Here is a 16,039-nt window from a genome sequence, read left to right on the forward strand (position 1 = left end):
GTGCCGATGGAGAATGTACTTTCGTGTCTGCCGTCTCCTGGACCGTGGCCTGCCTCCGCCGGGCACGAAGTAGGGCTTAGCAAATGTTTGCCGCCCGGGTCGGCAAGCACAAGGGTGGAAGGAAGGTGCACCTGCAGGGGGAGGCCCAGGGGGCTGCCTGGTGTCAGTGGCTCTGAGGCCAGCAAGACCCTGACCTGCCTCTGCCCGGCTGTGTGGCCATGGTGCACTGGATTTGGGCAGCCCCTCACAACAGCACAAACTCTGTGTCCAGGGTGGGTGGGGATGGGTCCATGCCCTCCTCCCAGCTCTCCCCACCTCTGCACAGGACACCTCCGGGAAGCCCTCTGTGCCCAGCCCACCCCACCCTCTGTGCTTGTGCAGCCTGCACCACCGTTTACTTGCTTTGCTCGTCCTGGCCTGGAGGCATCTGTTCCACGAGAAGGGCACTCCGCTCACTGCTGCCCCCAGTGCCCAGCGCGTGGAGGTGCCAGCCAGGGCTCCTCGCTCGCGCTGACCAGCAGCGCCTCTGGACCAGTGGGTCCCCTCATCCTCCAGCAGCTCCTTCTGACTCCCGGAGCCATCCTCACCGTCCCTCCGGCGAGTCCGAGGCCGTGGTGGTCCAGTCCCCCTCAACTGAACACGCTGCTCTCAGTAATGTGACACGGCACCCCGTCCCCCACCCAGGGGCCTCCCGGACACTCGGGCAGGGCCTCTTCGAAGGGAGTGAGGGCCTGACCCCAGCTTGCCCTGGAAATTCGAGGACATGGGGTTGTGGCTCAGGACAAGTCTGGGCACCAAGTGACCCTTCTTAGCCCGACAGTGGGTTCTTACCGACAGATTCTAGCCAGGAGGGCCTGCAGCCTGTTCTCAGGGGCCCAGAGCTCCGTGTTTTTAAGCTTTCACCCCTAAAAGGGCATAGAGAGAATCTCAGGGTTCAGAGGGCCGGCTGCTGGCGAGGCCACCCCTGGGTCGCTGTCCCTTCACCCCGCAGACGAGCCTGTGCCCTTGGGGGCAGGGCCCCACCCGCCGCGGGCCCCTCCCCACCGCTCGGGGCCTGTGTGGGTCCAGGCGGGGCGCCCCTCACTGGGAGGCCGCTCTCGGCCTCGCCTTTCTGGCGGCACGACCGCGGGCGCTGGCCAGCCGCTGACCGCCTGTGCTCTCCCTCCCCAGGTCCAGGACGCTGTGAAGTGCCGCGTGGTGGATCGCCAGGAGGAGGGCAACGGGGACTCGGGGGGCTCCTTCCAGAACGGCCACGCCCAGCTCATGGTAGGGCTCGGGGCTGGGGCACAGGCTGCCCACACTTGGCGCCCACACTGGTTGTCTCCACTAGGCCCCAGCAGCCCACTCGGAGGACCTCCGAGCCCCCTTTGAGGTTGGGGAAACTGAGGCCTGCTGAGGTGAAATCCTCACTCCAGGGTTTGGGGATGGGCAGGGTCAAACTGACCAGGAGTCTGGGTAGGGCTAGGGTCCACCCCAAGCCCACCTTCTGGTACCAGCAGTGCCCTTTGGCCAGACCCCATTCCCTGGCTGGCTGACCCTCATCCTTGCACCTTCCACACCTCTCTTTGCCCTCGAGCTCAGCCAGGAACGGAACTTGGCTCACTTGCCCTCCCCCTGGGACCAACCCCCCACCACACCTTGGCCTTGTCCTCAACCAGCTCCTCTCAGGATCTGACTGCCTGGTCCTCTGGCATTATGCACACCATTCAGCCCCACGCACTGCACACCCCTGTCTGCTCCTGCTGCCACCTTGCAAGTGGCACCTCCTCCAGGGAGCCCTCCCTGACCCCCATCAGGCTGCCTTGCCCGTTCGGGCCCTGGTAGTGTCCTCGGTAGTGTCCTCCCTGCTGTCACTTGGTGCCTGCTGCCCGCTGGGTGCCCCTGGCAGGCAGGAAGTGCTCATTCAGTCTTCGGTGAGCCTGGCCACTTCACGGTGGTTGTGAGGGTCACAGACAGGGCCTCAGCAGAAGCAGGGGTGAGGCAGGGGCCCACAGTGGGAGGAGTCGGGCCCACTGGTCAGAGGGGCGGGATGACACTGACGCAGTGACTCCCTGACACTTCTTCTGGCCTGCTCTCCGACCCTAGGGGAAGACTGTGTAGACTTCCTGCCAAGCTGATCTCTGCATTTGCCAGGAAGGGACTTCCAGGCTTGATGAAGGGCCTGGCCATCCCCTGGGGCCCCTCAGTCCCTGGGGAAGGCCACAGCCCACCCTTGGGTGGCCTGAGCCGGGTTCTCCAACAGGCTGAGCTACCCGAGGGCAGGGCCGAGGCCACCCTCCCACCTCCCCCAGCTCCTAGCCTGGGACGGGGAGGGTGCTGCGGCAGAGACCACAGCCACTGCTCCAGGGGCAGCTGGTCCCTCCCTGGCACCAGACATCTGCCTCCCAACCCCGCTCTGCTCTCCTGGGCCAGCTGGCCTCCATTTCCTGGTCCCCTGGGCTGCGGTGAGGACTAAAGAGGTGACATGGGGCAGGCCCCCACTCCGGCACATCAGCGGTGGCGGCCTGGGCAGCAGGGGGCTCAGGTGTGAGGCCCTCCATGTGTCCTCTCCTGTTGGAGGGACGGAGCAGGGGGGTTCTGGTACTGGGGGCCCAGGAGGCCGGGGTGGGGGGAACTGAGTCCAAAGGGTCCAAGAGCGTGAGTGAGCTGTGGCTGATCTGCAGACGCCTTGGAGGAAGAAGGTACTCACGTGTGCATATGCACAGCAACCCACACGCGAGCACGCACACGGGAGCAGCTCCAGCACAGCCCCTTCCTCCCGGCCCACAGACAGCCTGGCGCTCAGGCAGCAGCCCGGCCCCGCCCACCCGCCCTTGGGCCCTCACTCCCCCTCCTCTCTCTGCAGACTGACTTTGAGAAGGACGTGGATCTGGCCTGTAGATCAGGTGAGCGCCTGACAGGTGAGAGCGACAGGTGGCCCTCTCCTGGGCCCACTTCCTTTTCTTTTTTCCGTGCATCTGCCCGCTCATTCGTCTGTCCTCATCCCACCCGCACACCATGAGGCTTGACCACAGACCTTGGCCTGCGCTGGCCACCTCCATGCCTCCCATCCCCCACCCACTCCCTCAAGGCTGCCGGCAGGGTCTGCGGGGCATAAGCAGAAGCCTCCGGAAACCTGTCCTTGGGCTCAGTACCCAGCAGGTGCTGGTGGAGTTTTTAGCACTGGAGGGGACCGTCCGGGCCTCCGCTGCCCCGGCCCTGGCCCGCTTCTCTCCCTCAGCACATGCCCAGTCCTCTGCATTCATGCATCTTTCTGATCTCTGCCCTCGATCCTTCTTGTAGGGGCCATGAGGCTGGGCCAGCTCAGGGAGACCCACTTCCGCCACCCTGCCTGCCCGCCCTCAAGGGCCCACGTTGTGTGTTGCCTTCATTTTTTCACTATTGGTCCAGCCGTGGAGTAGGGCCTGGTCGGGCTTTCAGACTTGGGGAACATCCGTGGGAGCAGGAGGAAAATGGTGAAAAGAACCAACTGCTGAGCCCTGGGTTAGCAATGAGCTTCCTGGAAGAAAGTGCAAAAAGGGAATCAATTGCCCAGTAAAAGGAAGCTGTCCAAATGTCGTTGCTGAGAGCCAGGTGTTTGGGGCCAGTGATAGGCAGTGTCTCTCTGGGCTGTGGAGGACCAACTAGTCTTGCTCCCTCTGGTCTGTAGACATTTGAGGAGCGTCTTCTCTAGAGATAGCCATGCAGAGGGAATGGGAGAGCCCCAAGTCAGGAGTGTCAGCTGCTGCTTGCTAGACCCCAGGAGGGCTTCCTGAAGGGGACGGCCTCTGGGTTGGGCTAGACTGGAGGTGAACAGAGCATCCTTCCTGCCCTGTCTTAGCCTCATGTGCTCTAGCCAACCACCGGAGAGATGGTTCCAAGACTTCAGGGCTTTTGGGCACTTGAGCTTAGCCCTGTTTGTGTGGTGCTGGCCTCTCTGAGCCCGAAGTTCCTTCCTCAAAAAAAAAAAAGAAAAAAAAAAGCAGGGGCTCTCTGTGAACACATCAGCCCATGGACTGATGTGTTAAAAAAAAAAAAAAGTTTTTATTACTCATTAGTAGGGCAGCCTGATCTGTGGCCTCCAGAGCAGTGGAGTGGCTGATGCCTGGGGGTGGGACCAGAGACACAGTCCCAGGCGCTGAGTGTAGGGAGGGCAGGGACCAGCCCAGGGTAGGTGGGAGCCCTGGCGAGTGCAGGGGGGCCTGCTGCAGGATCTGTGCAAGGGAGGCCCACAACTCTGTCCACGGCACTCGATACTGGCTCTGAGGTGGACAGCCAGGGGGAGGGACCTGCAAGGGAGGGGGGCTTTTCCTGACCACGGGGGCGGGCAGGTTTGGCCGGAAAGATGGCAGGTCTGTTGGGCCGCGTGGGGCAGGGGCAGGGCAGGACTGCAGACCTGGGTGTTGGTGTTGGCATCCAGAGTAGGGAAGAGAAGGGGTGCCGACCTGAGGCCGTCAGGAGGGCGGAGGAGGACCGGGGTTGGGTGAGTGATGATCGGCCCGGGCAGCTGGGGGCTGGGCAAGGGTGTGGCATGGGAGCCTGATCACCTGGCCAGCGCCTGCGTGGGGAGGGCCCTGTGGTCAGATCTTGTTTCCAGAGGATGGGCTCCAAGTGGGCTGTGGGCAGCTGGGCCTGCAGCTTGGGGCTCTGTGTGGGCCTAAAGAGGCTAAGCGGACAGGCGGGAGCGAGGCAGGCAGTGGGCAAGCGGGAGCCCAGCGAGAGGCTGTGTCCCGGCACCTCCAGGCAGCGCAGGCCGCCCCTCACTTGCCCTTTCCAGCTGCTGTGGGTGGAGGTCATTTGTCCTCTTCCAGGGAGGAGAGGCACCCCTGCGTCCCATCCTCGTCTGAAAGGACAGGGGAGCCCCAGCTGCGGTAGCACCAAACCCGAAGGAGGCTGCCGAGACCAGCCAGCAGGTTGTTCCCGAGCGGGACCCAGCACCCCTCTCTGCCCTGACCGGCCCCCTGGCCTGTCCCCGCAGTGCTGAACAAGGACATTGCAGCCTGCCGCACGGCCACCATCACAGGGACGCTCAAGCGGCCGTCGCTGCCCGAGGAGGAGAAGCTGAAGCTGGCCCACGCCAAGGCGCCCCCCAACTTCAACAGCCTGCCAGCCAACGTGTCCAAGCTGCACCTGCATGGCTCGCCCCGCTGCCCGGGCGGCCCCCTGCCCGACTTCCCCAACCACTCGCTGACCCTCAAGAAAGACAGGGCGCCCAAGTCGTCCTTTGTCGGCGATGGGGACATCTTCAAGAAGCTGGACACGGAGCTGAGCCGGGCCCAGGAGAAGGCCCTGGACACGAGCTACGTGATCCTGCCCACGGCCACAGCCACGCTGCGGCCCAAGCCCCAGGAGGAACCCAAGTACAGCATCCACATCGACCAGATGCCCCAGACCCGCCTCATCCACCTCAGCATGGCGCCTGACGCTGGTCTCCCCGCCCGCAGCCCACCCTCCCGCCAGGCCCCTGGAGGCGGGCCCCCCGAGGCGCCCCCCACCCAGCCCCCGCCGCCCCCACCCCCGCCCCCACCCCCGCCCCCCCAGCAGCCCCTGCCCCCACCGCCTGCCCTGGAGCCGGCACCCCCTAGTCTGAAAGAGCCCGGGGAGCCCGCTGCCCACCCGGGGCCCGGCACGGGGCCCGGGACCAAGAACGAGAGCGTCACCACCTTGTCTGTGAGCTCCCTGGAGGTAAGGGCAGCCCAGGCGCAGGGAGGCAGGGGCCGGGTGGGCCCTAGCCGGCAACGGACAGGCACATTGTGGGCACTGTGGATTTGGGCTGGGGCTCAGCAGGTGGGACTGAGGGTGTAGGGCGTCCCCGGTGAGGCTGGCGGCCAGCTTCAGGGAGCCCAGGAGGGGGGTGCCTGGAGGCCAGCATCGTGGCTCACCCCTGCCGGCAAGAGTCCCATTGTTAAGAAGAGAGACTGAGAACTTGCCTTCCCCTGCTGGCAAGAGATACAGGGCTTTCTGGGCCCTCATAACTGGGAGCTGGTGCCTGTGCTTAAACGGCCTCTTGTACCCTTGGTGGTGGTCTCACTCACGGCACAGGGGTTCAGGAGCCCACAGCCAGGACGCTGAGCTGGACTTGAACCAGCTTGAATCTAGCCCCTTCCGTGATTGGGCGCTCACGCCAGCCAGACCCTCCTTAGACCAGTCCAAAACCTGGAGTTGACCCCCAGGCCTCGGTCAGCCTGTGGAATGGGGACTCAGAGACAGGAAGGGTGGGGAGCAGTCAGGTCCAGCACCCTTGGGGAGCCCCACCCTCCCCAGGCTGGGCTCCCACCTCCTGGATTATGGCCTCTGGTTATGCAGCCCTGGGTCCTGGTTCTGTGGCCACCCAGTCATGCCACGGCCCTGTGTCCAGACCTCTTAGTCCTGGGAGTGTGTCCTGGGCAGCCTGAGCTGGACACCCTTGCCCAGCCCTGGCACTGTCCTTGAGGTGGGACAGAAGGTAAGTCAGGGCTCATCACAGCCTGCCCTGCCTTCTAGGGCTTCTGGCTTCTGTTTCCTTAGGCCCAGTGACCCCTCATTCTGCCCACCGTTTTCCCCCAGAGCCCCCCGTCTGGGCTTCCTATGTCTCCGGGCAGGGGTGGCCTACAAGGGGCCTGGGCACTGAGAGCCATAGCTTCAGTGCAACTAGAGGCGTGTCTCCCAGGGCCTGGCTGGGACCGAGGGCAGGCATCCAGGTGCGGGGGTCCCTGGCCTCCTTTGTCCTCCGGCAAGGACTTGTGGTTGAGGGATTTGGGGGAATCTGGTTGTGAACGCGCGCAAACCCCTTCTCCCCACAGCGGCGGAAATCACGATATGCGGAACTGGACTTTGAGGTGGGTTCTGGTTTCCCCTGCCCCAGACTCCGGGGCCCAGGCCTTCCAAAAGGCAGGGAGGGGTCTGGGGAGGAGGACCCCGCCCTGACCGGGAGGCCAGGCTCCAGGGGCCTGCCTTGGGCTGGGGCAGGGCAGGGCGGCCCCCTCCGGGCTCAGGGCTTGCTCCCCTTCTCCCCCTGCAGAAAATCATGCACACTCGGAAGCGGCACCAGGACATGTTCCAGGACCTGAACAGGAAGCTGCAGCACTCGGAGAAGGACAAGGAGGTGCTGGGCCCTGACAGCAAGGTCTGGAGGAAGCGGGGCGGGGTGTGGGGCGGGCGGGCGGGCGGGCCTGAGGGCAGGGGCGGGGCGAGGCTGTGGGAAACCCTGTAGGTAAGGCTGCCTTCTCTCCTTCCTTCCACCTACTTCATTCATTCATTCGTTCAACTTTTTGGGAGGGCTGGCCTGACCCAGCCCATTCTACATACCCAGAGGAACAGGGCAGGCAGACGGGTCTGTCCCAGGGGCCCCGTCTGGAAGCACAGGTGGTGCACTGGGCTGGGGGAGCCGGGGCAAGGCTGCCTCCCAGAGGAGGGCGACAGCCAAGCGAGAGGCCCTGAGCCGGCAGGGGCTTCCAGCTGCCCTTCCCTGCAGCCCCCCACCACTCTTGCCCAGTGGTGGGGGGCCTTAACCCTCGTGCGGTCTGGGAAGGGCTCTGCTCCTGCACTTCCCTCTCTGGGCTGGGGTCTCCCTGCCGCCCACACCTGCCTTTCTCACTGTCTGCCTCCTTGTCTCCACTCCCCACCTGCTCGGCATCGTCTCGGGCCCCACCGCCTCCACCGCCCGCCGGCCAGCAGCCAGAAAAGCAGCAGACGCCCAACAAGCGGCCCTGGGAGAGCCTCCGGAAAGCGCACGGGACGCCTGCGTGGGCGAGGAAGGAGCTGGAGCCGCCGCCGCCGTCGCCGCTGGAGCTGCGGAGCGTGGAGTGGGAGAAGTCGGGAGCCACCATCCCGCTGGTGGGCCAGGACATCATCGACCTCCAGACCGAGGTCTGAGCGGCCGGGCAGCGGCCATGCACCGGGCCACAGAGGAGGGACGCTGCTCTGCCCGCTCCTGCCGGACGGGCACAGACACACTCGCGGGCGGCGGGCGAGGCCCGCGCCCAGGCCTCAGGGCGCTCGGACGGCGGCCAGGCAGAGGCCCGCAGTGCTGGGACCAGAGCCAGACGGGACAGGAGGCGGTGGCGCCCCTGTGGGCACAGGGCTCCTGAGGCCTGAAGGTGCCTCAGACTCTGCCCTCCTCGGGCCCGGCCCCGGAGGGCAGGCAGGCAGGCCGGTGGCCGCGGACAATGGCCAGGCCGGTGTGGCCAGCTTCCCCGGGATGCCCACCTGAGCTGCTGCGGCGGCGGACCAGCCTGCTCAGCCTGGCCGGCCTGGCACCGTTTTTTAGACACCCCCATCCCTCGGGAAGCAGCCAGACCCATGTACCTTTCCAGGGCCCTGGGGCCGCTCCCCAGACCCAGGCGGAGAGCACGGCCCTCTCCCCTATGCCACCCCAGGGGCAGGACCAGAAGCCCACTCCGGGAAGAAGCAGGGGTGGGGAATCTATTTTTTCTCTCCTTTTCTTTTCTTCAATAAAAAGAATTAAAAACCCACATCCTCTCTGTGTGGCCATCCTCTGTGCAGCACGCAAGCCCGGATCCTGTGGGCTGGGGGTGGGCTTTGCTGGCCTTGGCCCCTCCACCCAGGTCAGGGAGGGCCAGGGAGGCCTGGCAGCAAGCTGCTCCACCCCGTGTGCTGTGGGAACAGGACAGAGACCTGGGACCGGGGCCTGCTCCCCCGCCCCTCCCTTCCTTGGGCTTTCAGACTTCCAAACCCACAGGGGCAGGAATTTGACCTCCCCGTGTGCCCAGAGTCGTTGCTGGACAAAAACAACAGAGGGTGCTTTTAAAAACAGTCTGAGACAGGAGAAAGAAACGTGGGGGCAGAGGATCTGGAAAGGGTAGGAGCCTTCAGAACTTGGGACCCCCGTCCTTCCGTTGGCCTCGGTGGGCCTCCTCCAGGACCCCACCCTCTTCTGTATCATCCCTGTCCCATCTGCCTCCCCCCCTTGCTGGGCTGGACTGGCTGGACTTGGAACCAGGTGCCTGTTGCCCCCAGGCCTCGGTGGTCTCAGCTGTCAAGGCATGGGTATGACAGACAGATGTGAACACACCCAGAGCCGCCCCCATGCCTGCGGGTGCTGGGTACATGCCAGGACCCTTCCCCATCTCTCCAGTTCTCTGCCTCCTTCCAACTCGGCCTGGCCCATGGCCCCTGCTGGTTTCTGGGTCTGAGCTATGAAGTGCTCACCCAGTGAGTGGAAGTGCAGGGGCCTGTGTCTCCTCCATGCTTCCAGCAGGGGGCAGCCTGAGCCGCCCCACGGCGCTGGCTGGGGAGCCAGGAGCCTGGGAGAGGCAGTTAAGCAGGTTCCCTCCCCACCAAGCTGTGTTCCCCACCCCGGGAAGCCCCAGGGCCTCAGCCAGCCAGGAGGGCTGCGCTGGGCCCCAAGAGGCAGCAGAGGGGCCACCTGCCCAAGGAGGAGGTATACAGGTGGGTCATTTGGAGGCCCACACCCCAAGATTATGGGCCCCCAACCAAGTCATGCAGAATGAAAACAATGCCAGCCCCGGCTGAGGGGCGGGGGGGGCTGCCCGGCTCAGGGTCCCCATGGCAGCCTTGCTCCCCAAGTCGGGGCTCAGCTTGTGGGAATCTTGCTGATGCGCCTGTGACCACCACTCCCCAACTCCAGGGTCCTCAGCAGCATGTGGAGATGGGCCTGGAGAGGGCCTTGGCAGGTGCTGCCACACATGTGAGTGACCGCAGTGATCGCTGGTGACCACAGATGACCGAGGATGGAGAGGGATCCTGGCGACCATGCATGGCTGGGAGGGGCTGAGTGACCACAACTGGCCTGAGTGAGTGGACAGCAGTAAGGGAGGGGAGCATGGCCACCAAGAGGATGCGGTGCAAACCCCGCCCAGTCGCACACAGCAGGGAGCCGGCGCCTCACGAGGGCGCGGTCGCCGAGCCCAATTCTGAACCCTCCAAAAAGCCAACATTCGGGGTGAGATTTGGCGGCAAATCCAGACCCAAACTGAAGCTTGTTACAGCTCACTTGTTACAGATCATTAACCACTAAATACACGTTCGCAGGTTTGAGAAGCCCCTGCCCTGGGGTCTCAGTGAAATCCCACACATGCTCACTGCTGGCTCTCTACACCCAGAGACTTGAATTCCAAGCCCACCTGGCCCAGGGCGTTCAGATGAGGGCCATGTCCTGTGCTGGTCTCCGCTTCCTCTGGCTGTTACAGAAGGAAGCTGGAGAGCGCCTAGGAGCAGGGGGGTCCAAGTGGAGAAAGTCCTGAGCCCCCAGCAACTGTCCCCCACTTCCCCCGGCCGGCCCCCAACAGTGAAGGCAGCACAGGGCACCGGGCCAGGGTCTGGAAGGCTGGACTTCTGCAGAGGGCTCACCAGCATCCTCCTGGAGTGACCAGGGCAGGGTCTTGCCAGCTCCCTGACCTCCCCTGTCCCATTCATGCCCAGGACCTTATGCAAAAGAAAACCTGAAAGAAAAAACAAAAAAGACAAGATGGACCCAAGCCACCCACTCCCTGTACGCAAGAGGAGTGCCTAGATGGTGTGGGCCGCTGGTGTCAGGGCTTGGTGTGGCACCAGGGTCCAGGCTCAGAGTGACCAGAGTTAGGGTCAGCCTGTGAACAGACTCCAGTTTTCCTCTGATCCTGGTTCTTCTTTCCAAGAAGGCTCTGTCTTTCTGGGAGAGGCCACACCTTCTGTTCTGCTTGGACCTGATGTTCACAGCTGCTCAGGCAGTGACTAGTCAGAAATTTCTCTCTGCTCCCTTGCTTTCCATGCAAGAAGCCTGCCAGGGTGTCCCTGCAAGACTCGTCAAAACCCTTGGGCCCTGCCCGGGTCTACCCTCCATCACCTTCTTGTGGTGAGCCCTGTCCCGGGCGGTGCTCCGGGCCACGGACCCTGAGGCGCTCAGCGCTGGGGCGGGACCTCTGCCCTCATCCAGCGGTTTAGACTGCTGTGCCGCCAGCACGGGACGAAGCAGGGGTCCTGATGCCACCTGCAGAAGAGGAGACCGAGACTCAGAGTGGCCAAGGGATGCTGCCAGCATCCCACATGTAGTGAGGGTGGAGCTGCATCTGCCCTTGGCTCTCCTGGCTCTGGTTCCTGGACCCTCCCCTCAGTGTATCAGCTATGCAAGGGCAGCCTTGGCCCCTCCATCTCCATCGGCTCCCTCCACCAGAAGCCACTCCTTTCCAGAGCTGGCCAGGCCACTAGAAAGATCTTCCTGGACCTGTGTTCTCTTCGTTGTCTTGGCGTCTTTGCACACGTGCCATCTTCCCCTGCGGCCTGTTGCTGGCGAGGCTAAGAACGCCCCCTCTGCCGCCTTCATCTGCCGTCGGTGGCGCCACCAAGCCCGACGGAGAGGACGGCGGTGGTCATGGTGGGCAGGGGTGTTCAGCCAAGGCTGGTGGTGACAGTTTTGTGGATGGAGCTGGAGGTCTCGGTGATGATGGTGGTGCTGCTGACAGTGGTGGTGGTGGTGGTGGTGGTGGTGGTGGAGGTGACGGTGATGATGATGGTGCAGGTGACGGTGATGATGATGGTGCTGATGGTGGTGGTTGTGGTGGTGGAGGTGGTAGAGCTGGAGATAGAGACAGTGGCAGCAGTGGGGAGTGATTCTGGTGCTGGTGATGCCTAAGGTGGCAGCCACCATGATCCATGTTGCTGATGGTGGTACTTCTGGGATTGAAAATCAGGATCTGACCGGGTCACCTTGTCCCCCACTCCCACAGATGGAGCATCTGGAGGATGGACGGGTGGACAGGCAGAAAGAGGGAGGCATGAGGACGGTGACTGGACCCTCTGAGTCACCTGGGGTTGCAGCTGCCAGGAGCGGCAGCCGCCAGGAGCTGTGTGTGTCACCAGCACCCACACCCCTAAGACTGGAGGCAGCTCCTCCTCACCTGGTTCCCACCTGTTCGTTCTCTTCCCTGTCACCTGCTCCAGCAGTGCAGGAGGCGAGGAGACCCAAGAAGCCCCCACTCTTACCCTGGGCGGCCCTGCCTCTAAGCGGCAGAAGCTTTTCTGGCAAGGTCTTCTCAACCACCTTTCCCACCTCGCTTCCTGGCCCCAACCCAGCCACAAACACATGCACTGTTAGGAAGTCCTTCCTCTGGTCTAACCTCATGCTGCAGCAGGAAGGGCTCCTGCCCCCATCAGCAGACCTGCTCTCAGTCCTTACACGCCCCGAGCCTGGTGGACCACTCCCTCCGCCACTGTCGGGGCTGCTTATTGACCACCAGTTGGACACCTCCCAACCTCTGCTGGCTCCTTCTGGTCTCATTCAAGGTGAAGGACAGACCCTCCCTAGGCTCTCATAGCAAATCCACTGTGTGCTTCATGCTCCAGAACTTGTTCCAGAACCTTCCAGACCGCTCTTCCCAACCCTGCTCCACCCACCCCCAGCTCACTGCAACCTCCTAAAACCAGGGCTTGTGTCACCAGAATGCAGGCCTGGAGAGCTGCCACCTCCCTGGCCCATCCCCACGTGGCTCCCCAAGGTGACAGGACAGCTGGGGTCCCACGTAAGAAGCCCAGAAACTGCCACCCACCCCCATCTTGGCCATTCCACTGCCCTGGAAGATGACCAGGCCACCCTTTCTGACAGACGTAAAAACCTGGGGGCCTGGGCCGCCGTCCTCGGCAGGGACCTGTTGGCATTTTGGCTCAAGGCCACCAAGGCCTGCCTGGAGCTGCCTGCAGACCTCAGAGTGCATGGGTCAGGGACGGGAAGGGAGGGGTCACAAGGACCCCCCTACAGTCCAGCTCTGCCATTATTGCCTGTGGCCAGGGGAGGTCTCTGGCCCCCCAGCAGAGTGGGGATCCCACAGTCCCCTCCCTGCAGACACCTGGGAGATGGTGCGGGTGATTCTGGCTCCTGCAGGACCTCCTCCATGTCCCTGCCTGGTGTGCCCCTGCCCACTGGGGCATCGGCGCCCCTGTCCAGGTCTGCTCAGAGAGGCCCACAGAGGGGCCCCAAGGCAGTGAGACCCCCTCACAGGGTGAGCCAGTGGTGGTCCCGGCCCCCGCTCCCTGGCCTCAGGGCTGGCTGGGGCAGGAGGTCTTGACCTCTCTGGGCCTCGGTCCCCCTGGGCGCCGGGGGAGCAGGACCTGGGGACTAAGACCGCTTCCAGGCCGGCAGTCTGACTCCACACCTCTCCAGGCGTGGGGAGCAGCGGGCTCCCCAGGTTACTTTGTCAGGCCCTAAAAATAACCAGGAGCGGAGGGGCGTCTCTGAATAGCTCTCAGACATGCCAGGCACTGCCCCCCTGGAGCGGAAGGGCCTCCCAGTAAGGCCTTGGCAGAGGCGGAAGCGAGCCAGACGCCACTGCTCACGTCAGCTCCCGGCTGTGCAGCCAGAGCCTCCCTCCCAGGGACGCCAGCCCCAGGCGGTGGGCCTGGGGCAGTGCACGGCCAGGGGCCTGGCGAGGTGGGCTCAGGCTGGATGCCCAGAGCCTGCCTGGGCTGGGGACAGCTTTTGACAAAAGAGCACTGGGGTTCCAGAATTTAGAAACACAGAACCTAAAATTTACTGGTCTGGAAACCTACATTTATACATATGGAACCTTAGGACAATCAAATTCAGAAGACCTACTCCTCCAAGCTCAGGGGACCAGAGGGAAGGGCCTCCCCACCCCCTGCACCCCAAGCCTGGCCTCGGAACGAGGCAACATCCCCACTGGGGATGGGGGCAGCCAGCTGCAGTGGCGGCTGGGGGTGGCCTGCCATCCCAGGAAGGCGGAGGAGGTGTCGCCAGGCTCAGATGGCTCCCTGGGAACACCATATGGACCCCACCCCAGAAGGGGAGTCGGGAGGGGAGGGAGGCCCCCTCCTCCCTCTGTCCCTGGGAGCTCCCTGGGAGGCAGATGGTGGGCGGGGATGGCCTGGAGGCCAGGGTTCCAGGACAGCTCTGCTGCCAGGACCTCGGGCCCTGTCCCCTGCTGGTTTTCCTGCCCCACCAGCCCCTGCCCCGCCTCGTCTGTGTTCTTTGTAGTCACTCTCAGACCATTTCCAGGCTCACGGTCCCCCAGTCCTTAGAGGGGAAGCAGCTGACAGGCTTCTCCCCGGTCCCTCCTAAGGGCGACCTCCTGGATGGAGGAGGGTGGCCTGGAAGGAAAGGGAGGGTCCTTACTCAGGCCTCACCCAGAAGGAATGAGGGGGCTTCTGAGGCCCAGAGAGGGCTCTGTGCCATCCCAGGGCACCACTGAGCTGCTAGGAGCAGGTGTGGCCAGGTCGCAGGGCTGGGTCTGGACTGCTACTGGCTCAGCCCCAGAAATCCCGTGTCCCAGCCCTCACCGGGCCCTCGTCGGCCTCTCTCCTTCGGTCTCTGCCTTTGGCTGTCAGAGGCTCTCCTGGACCCAGTCTCACTGGAGTTTCCCGTCCTTGCCCCTCCTGGTCTCTTCAGAGTCACTGTGTCTTGCTTGCATCAGGCTTTGGCCTGGGGGTCTGGTCCCCCTCAGGACAGGGGCCACCCCGAACCCCACAGTGCGCGTAAGCTCTGCTCTTCTGACAGCTGGGCGGGCCGAGAGGGACCCTGGGGAGCAGGCCCAGCCCAGCAGCACACTGGGGAGGGCCACAGACCGCCTTCCCTGGCCTCCAGGTGTATGCAGGGATGTGGCCACCACTGGAGGAGTGGGACAGAGGAGTGAGCAGGACGGGCAGAGGCCAGGGAGGAGGCCAGGCTGGGGTCCCGGCTGCAGAGTGGAAGTGTATGCCAAGGGCAGCAGGCCACTCGGACATTTGAGGCTGAGGCGGCCTCAGTCCAGTCTCATCGGTCCTGTTGGTCTCAGTGGCTCAACACTGCACACCCCCCAGGCATGCCAGGCCTGCAGGGACAGCGGTGGTGGGCCCCCGGGCTCCCGGCAGAGGCTCCCAGGGCAGGTGGACTTCAGTGAGGACCAGACCCATGGCAGGACGACCTGTGAGGACCCAGGGGGCGACGGCAGGCCTCTGCCCCGCCTTTATCATCATCACTTATCACAGAGGGGGCACTGGCGGACGAGAGGGGGCACGACCTGCCTAAAGCCACGGAAGTCAGCCAGCGCTGGGCTCTGCGCCCAGGCCCCCAGGCGCCACAGCTGTGTTCCCACCACCACAACGGCCACCTGTGCACACGAGTTTTAGAAGTGACTGCCTTTTTTACATATTTCCTTTACTCCACTTTTATCATTCACTGGCCTATCAACTACACGGATTCCTCCTACTCCTTTCCAGCTTGCCTTTGAAATGTAACCAGTTATCTCACTTAACAAGGACTAAAGCGTATCGGTGTATTAAGCCCCCTTTCGGACAATCCATGGACCTCAGAACATGGTCGTCATTTTTCTTGGGGCTCATAGGGTGGTGTTTTCTATTATTTTAGTTATTTTTTACTGCCACCAATTAGACATTATTATCTTTTTTAAAAATAGACAACATTTGGTTATATTTACTTATGTGTAACAGTTTCTTTGCTCACCATTTAATTGCGTTCTGTGCCCAGCTCCACTTCGTGGGAGTGTAGGGGGGCTCCCCCCACCAACAGGCACTGCTCCACACACCAGCTGGGTGTCCCACAGTCCACCTCAGTTCCGACTGTCTACCTGGGACATCAGACCCACGGGGTTAGGGGCTCAGTCCCAGAAGACTCCCCCTAGCCCACATTTCAGACACCAGTCTCAAGGCCAGGTTGTCACCTGTGCTTTTGACCAAACTGTGACAGACCCGAGGTTCCCGTAGCCCCCACCTCAGGTTTGATTAATTTGCTCACAGAACTCAGAGAACCATTTTACTCGCCGGATCACTGGTTTACCATGAAGGAACACGGGGCAAGGATCGTGGGAAAGGAACTGGCGTTTCACGGTCTCTCCGAACACTTCTGTCTCCTTGAACCTCCACGTGGCCATCAACGCAGAAGCTCTCCGAACCCCGTCCTTTTGGGGGTCTATGGAGGGTTCATTACATAGACATAACTGATTAAATCACTGGCCATTGACGACTGATTCAGCCTTCAGCCCCGCTCCCCTCCAGGGAGGTCCGAGGGTGGGGCTGAAAGTTCCAACCCTCTAATCACATGGTTGGTTCTCCTGGCCACCAGCCCCATCCTACTTCTGGGTCCAAAAGTCACCTCCTTAACATAACAAAAGAC

The 16,039-nt window shown here is 63.0% G+C and overlaps 1 protein-coding gene across 6 annotated transcripts in view; it reads left to right on the forward strand.

The window, feature by feature from the left end:
* The window catches only part of ADGRB1 (adhesion G protein-coupled receptor B1), a 79,531-nt gene extending 71,097 nt beyond the window's left edge, over positions 1 to 8,434 (forward strand). For 3 of the 6 annotated variants that reach the window (XM_074353194.1, XM_074353196.1, XM_074353195.1), the window contains 6 exons: positions 1,171 to 1,266; positions 2,846 to 2,900; positions 4,958 to 5,664; positions 6,762 to 6,797; positions 6,980 to 7,084; positions 7,633 to 8,434. In XM_074353194.1, coding sequence (XP_074209295.1) covers positions 1,171 to 1,266; positions 2,846 to 2,900; positions 4,958 to 5,664; positions 6,762 to 6,797; positions 6,980 to 7,084; positions 7,633 to 7,833 — 1,200 coding nt within the window. In that variant the 3' untranslated portion in view covers positions 7,834 to 8,434. Of the gene's footprint in view, positions 1 to 1,170; positions 1,267 to 2,845; positions 2,901 to 4,957; positions 5,665 to 6,761; positions 6,798 to 6,979; positions 7,085 to 7,632 lie in introns of those variants that run through there. The other 3 variants (XM_074353197.1, XM_074353198.1, XR_012502327.1) reach the window with 3 other exon arrangements.
* The last annotated feature ends 7,605 nt before the right edge of the window (positions 8,435 to 16,039 follow it).

This window comes from Camelus bactrianus, chromosome 25 (assembly GCF_048773025.1).
Source record: "Camelus bactrianus isolate YW-2024 breed Bactrian camel chromosome 25, ASM4877302v1, whole genome shotgun sequence".
NCBI lineage: Eukaryota > Metazoa > Chordata > Mammalia > Artiodactyla > Camelidae > Camelus > Camelus bactrianus.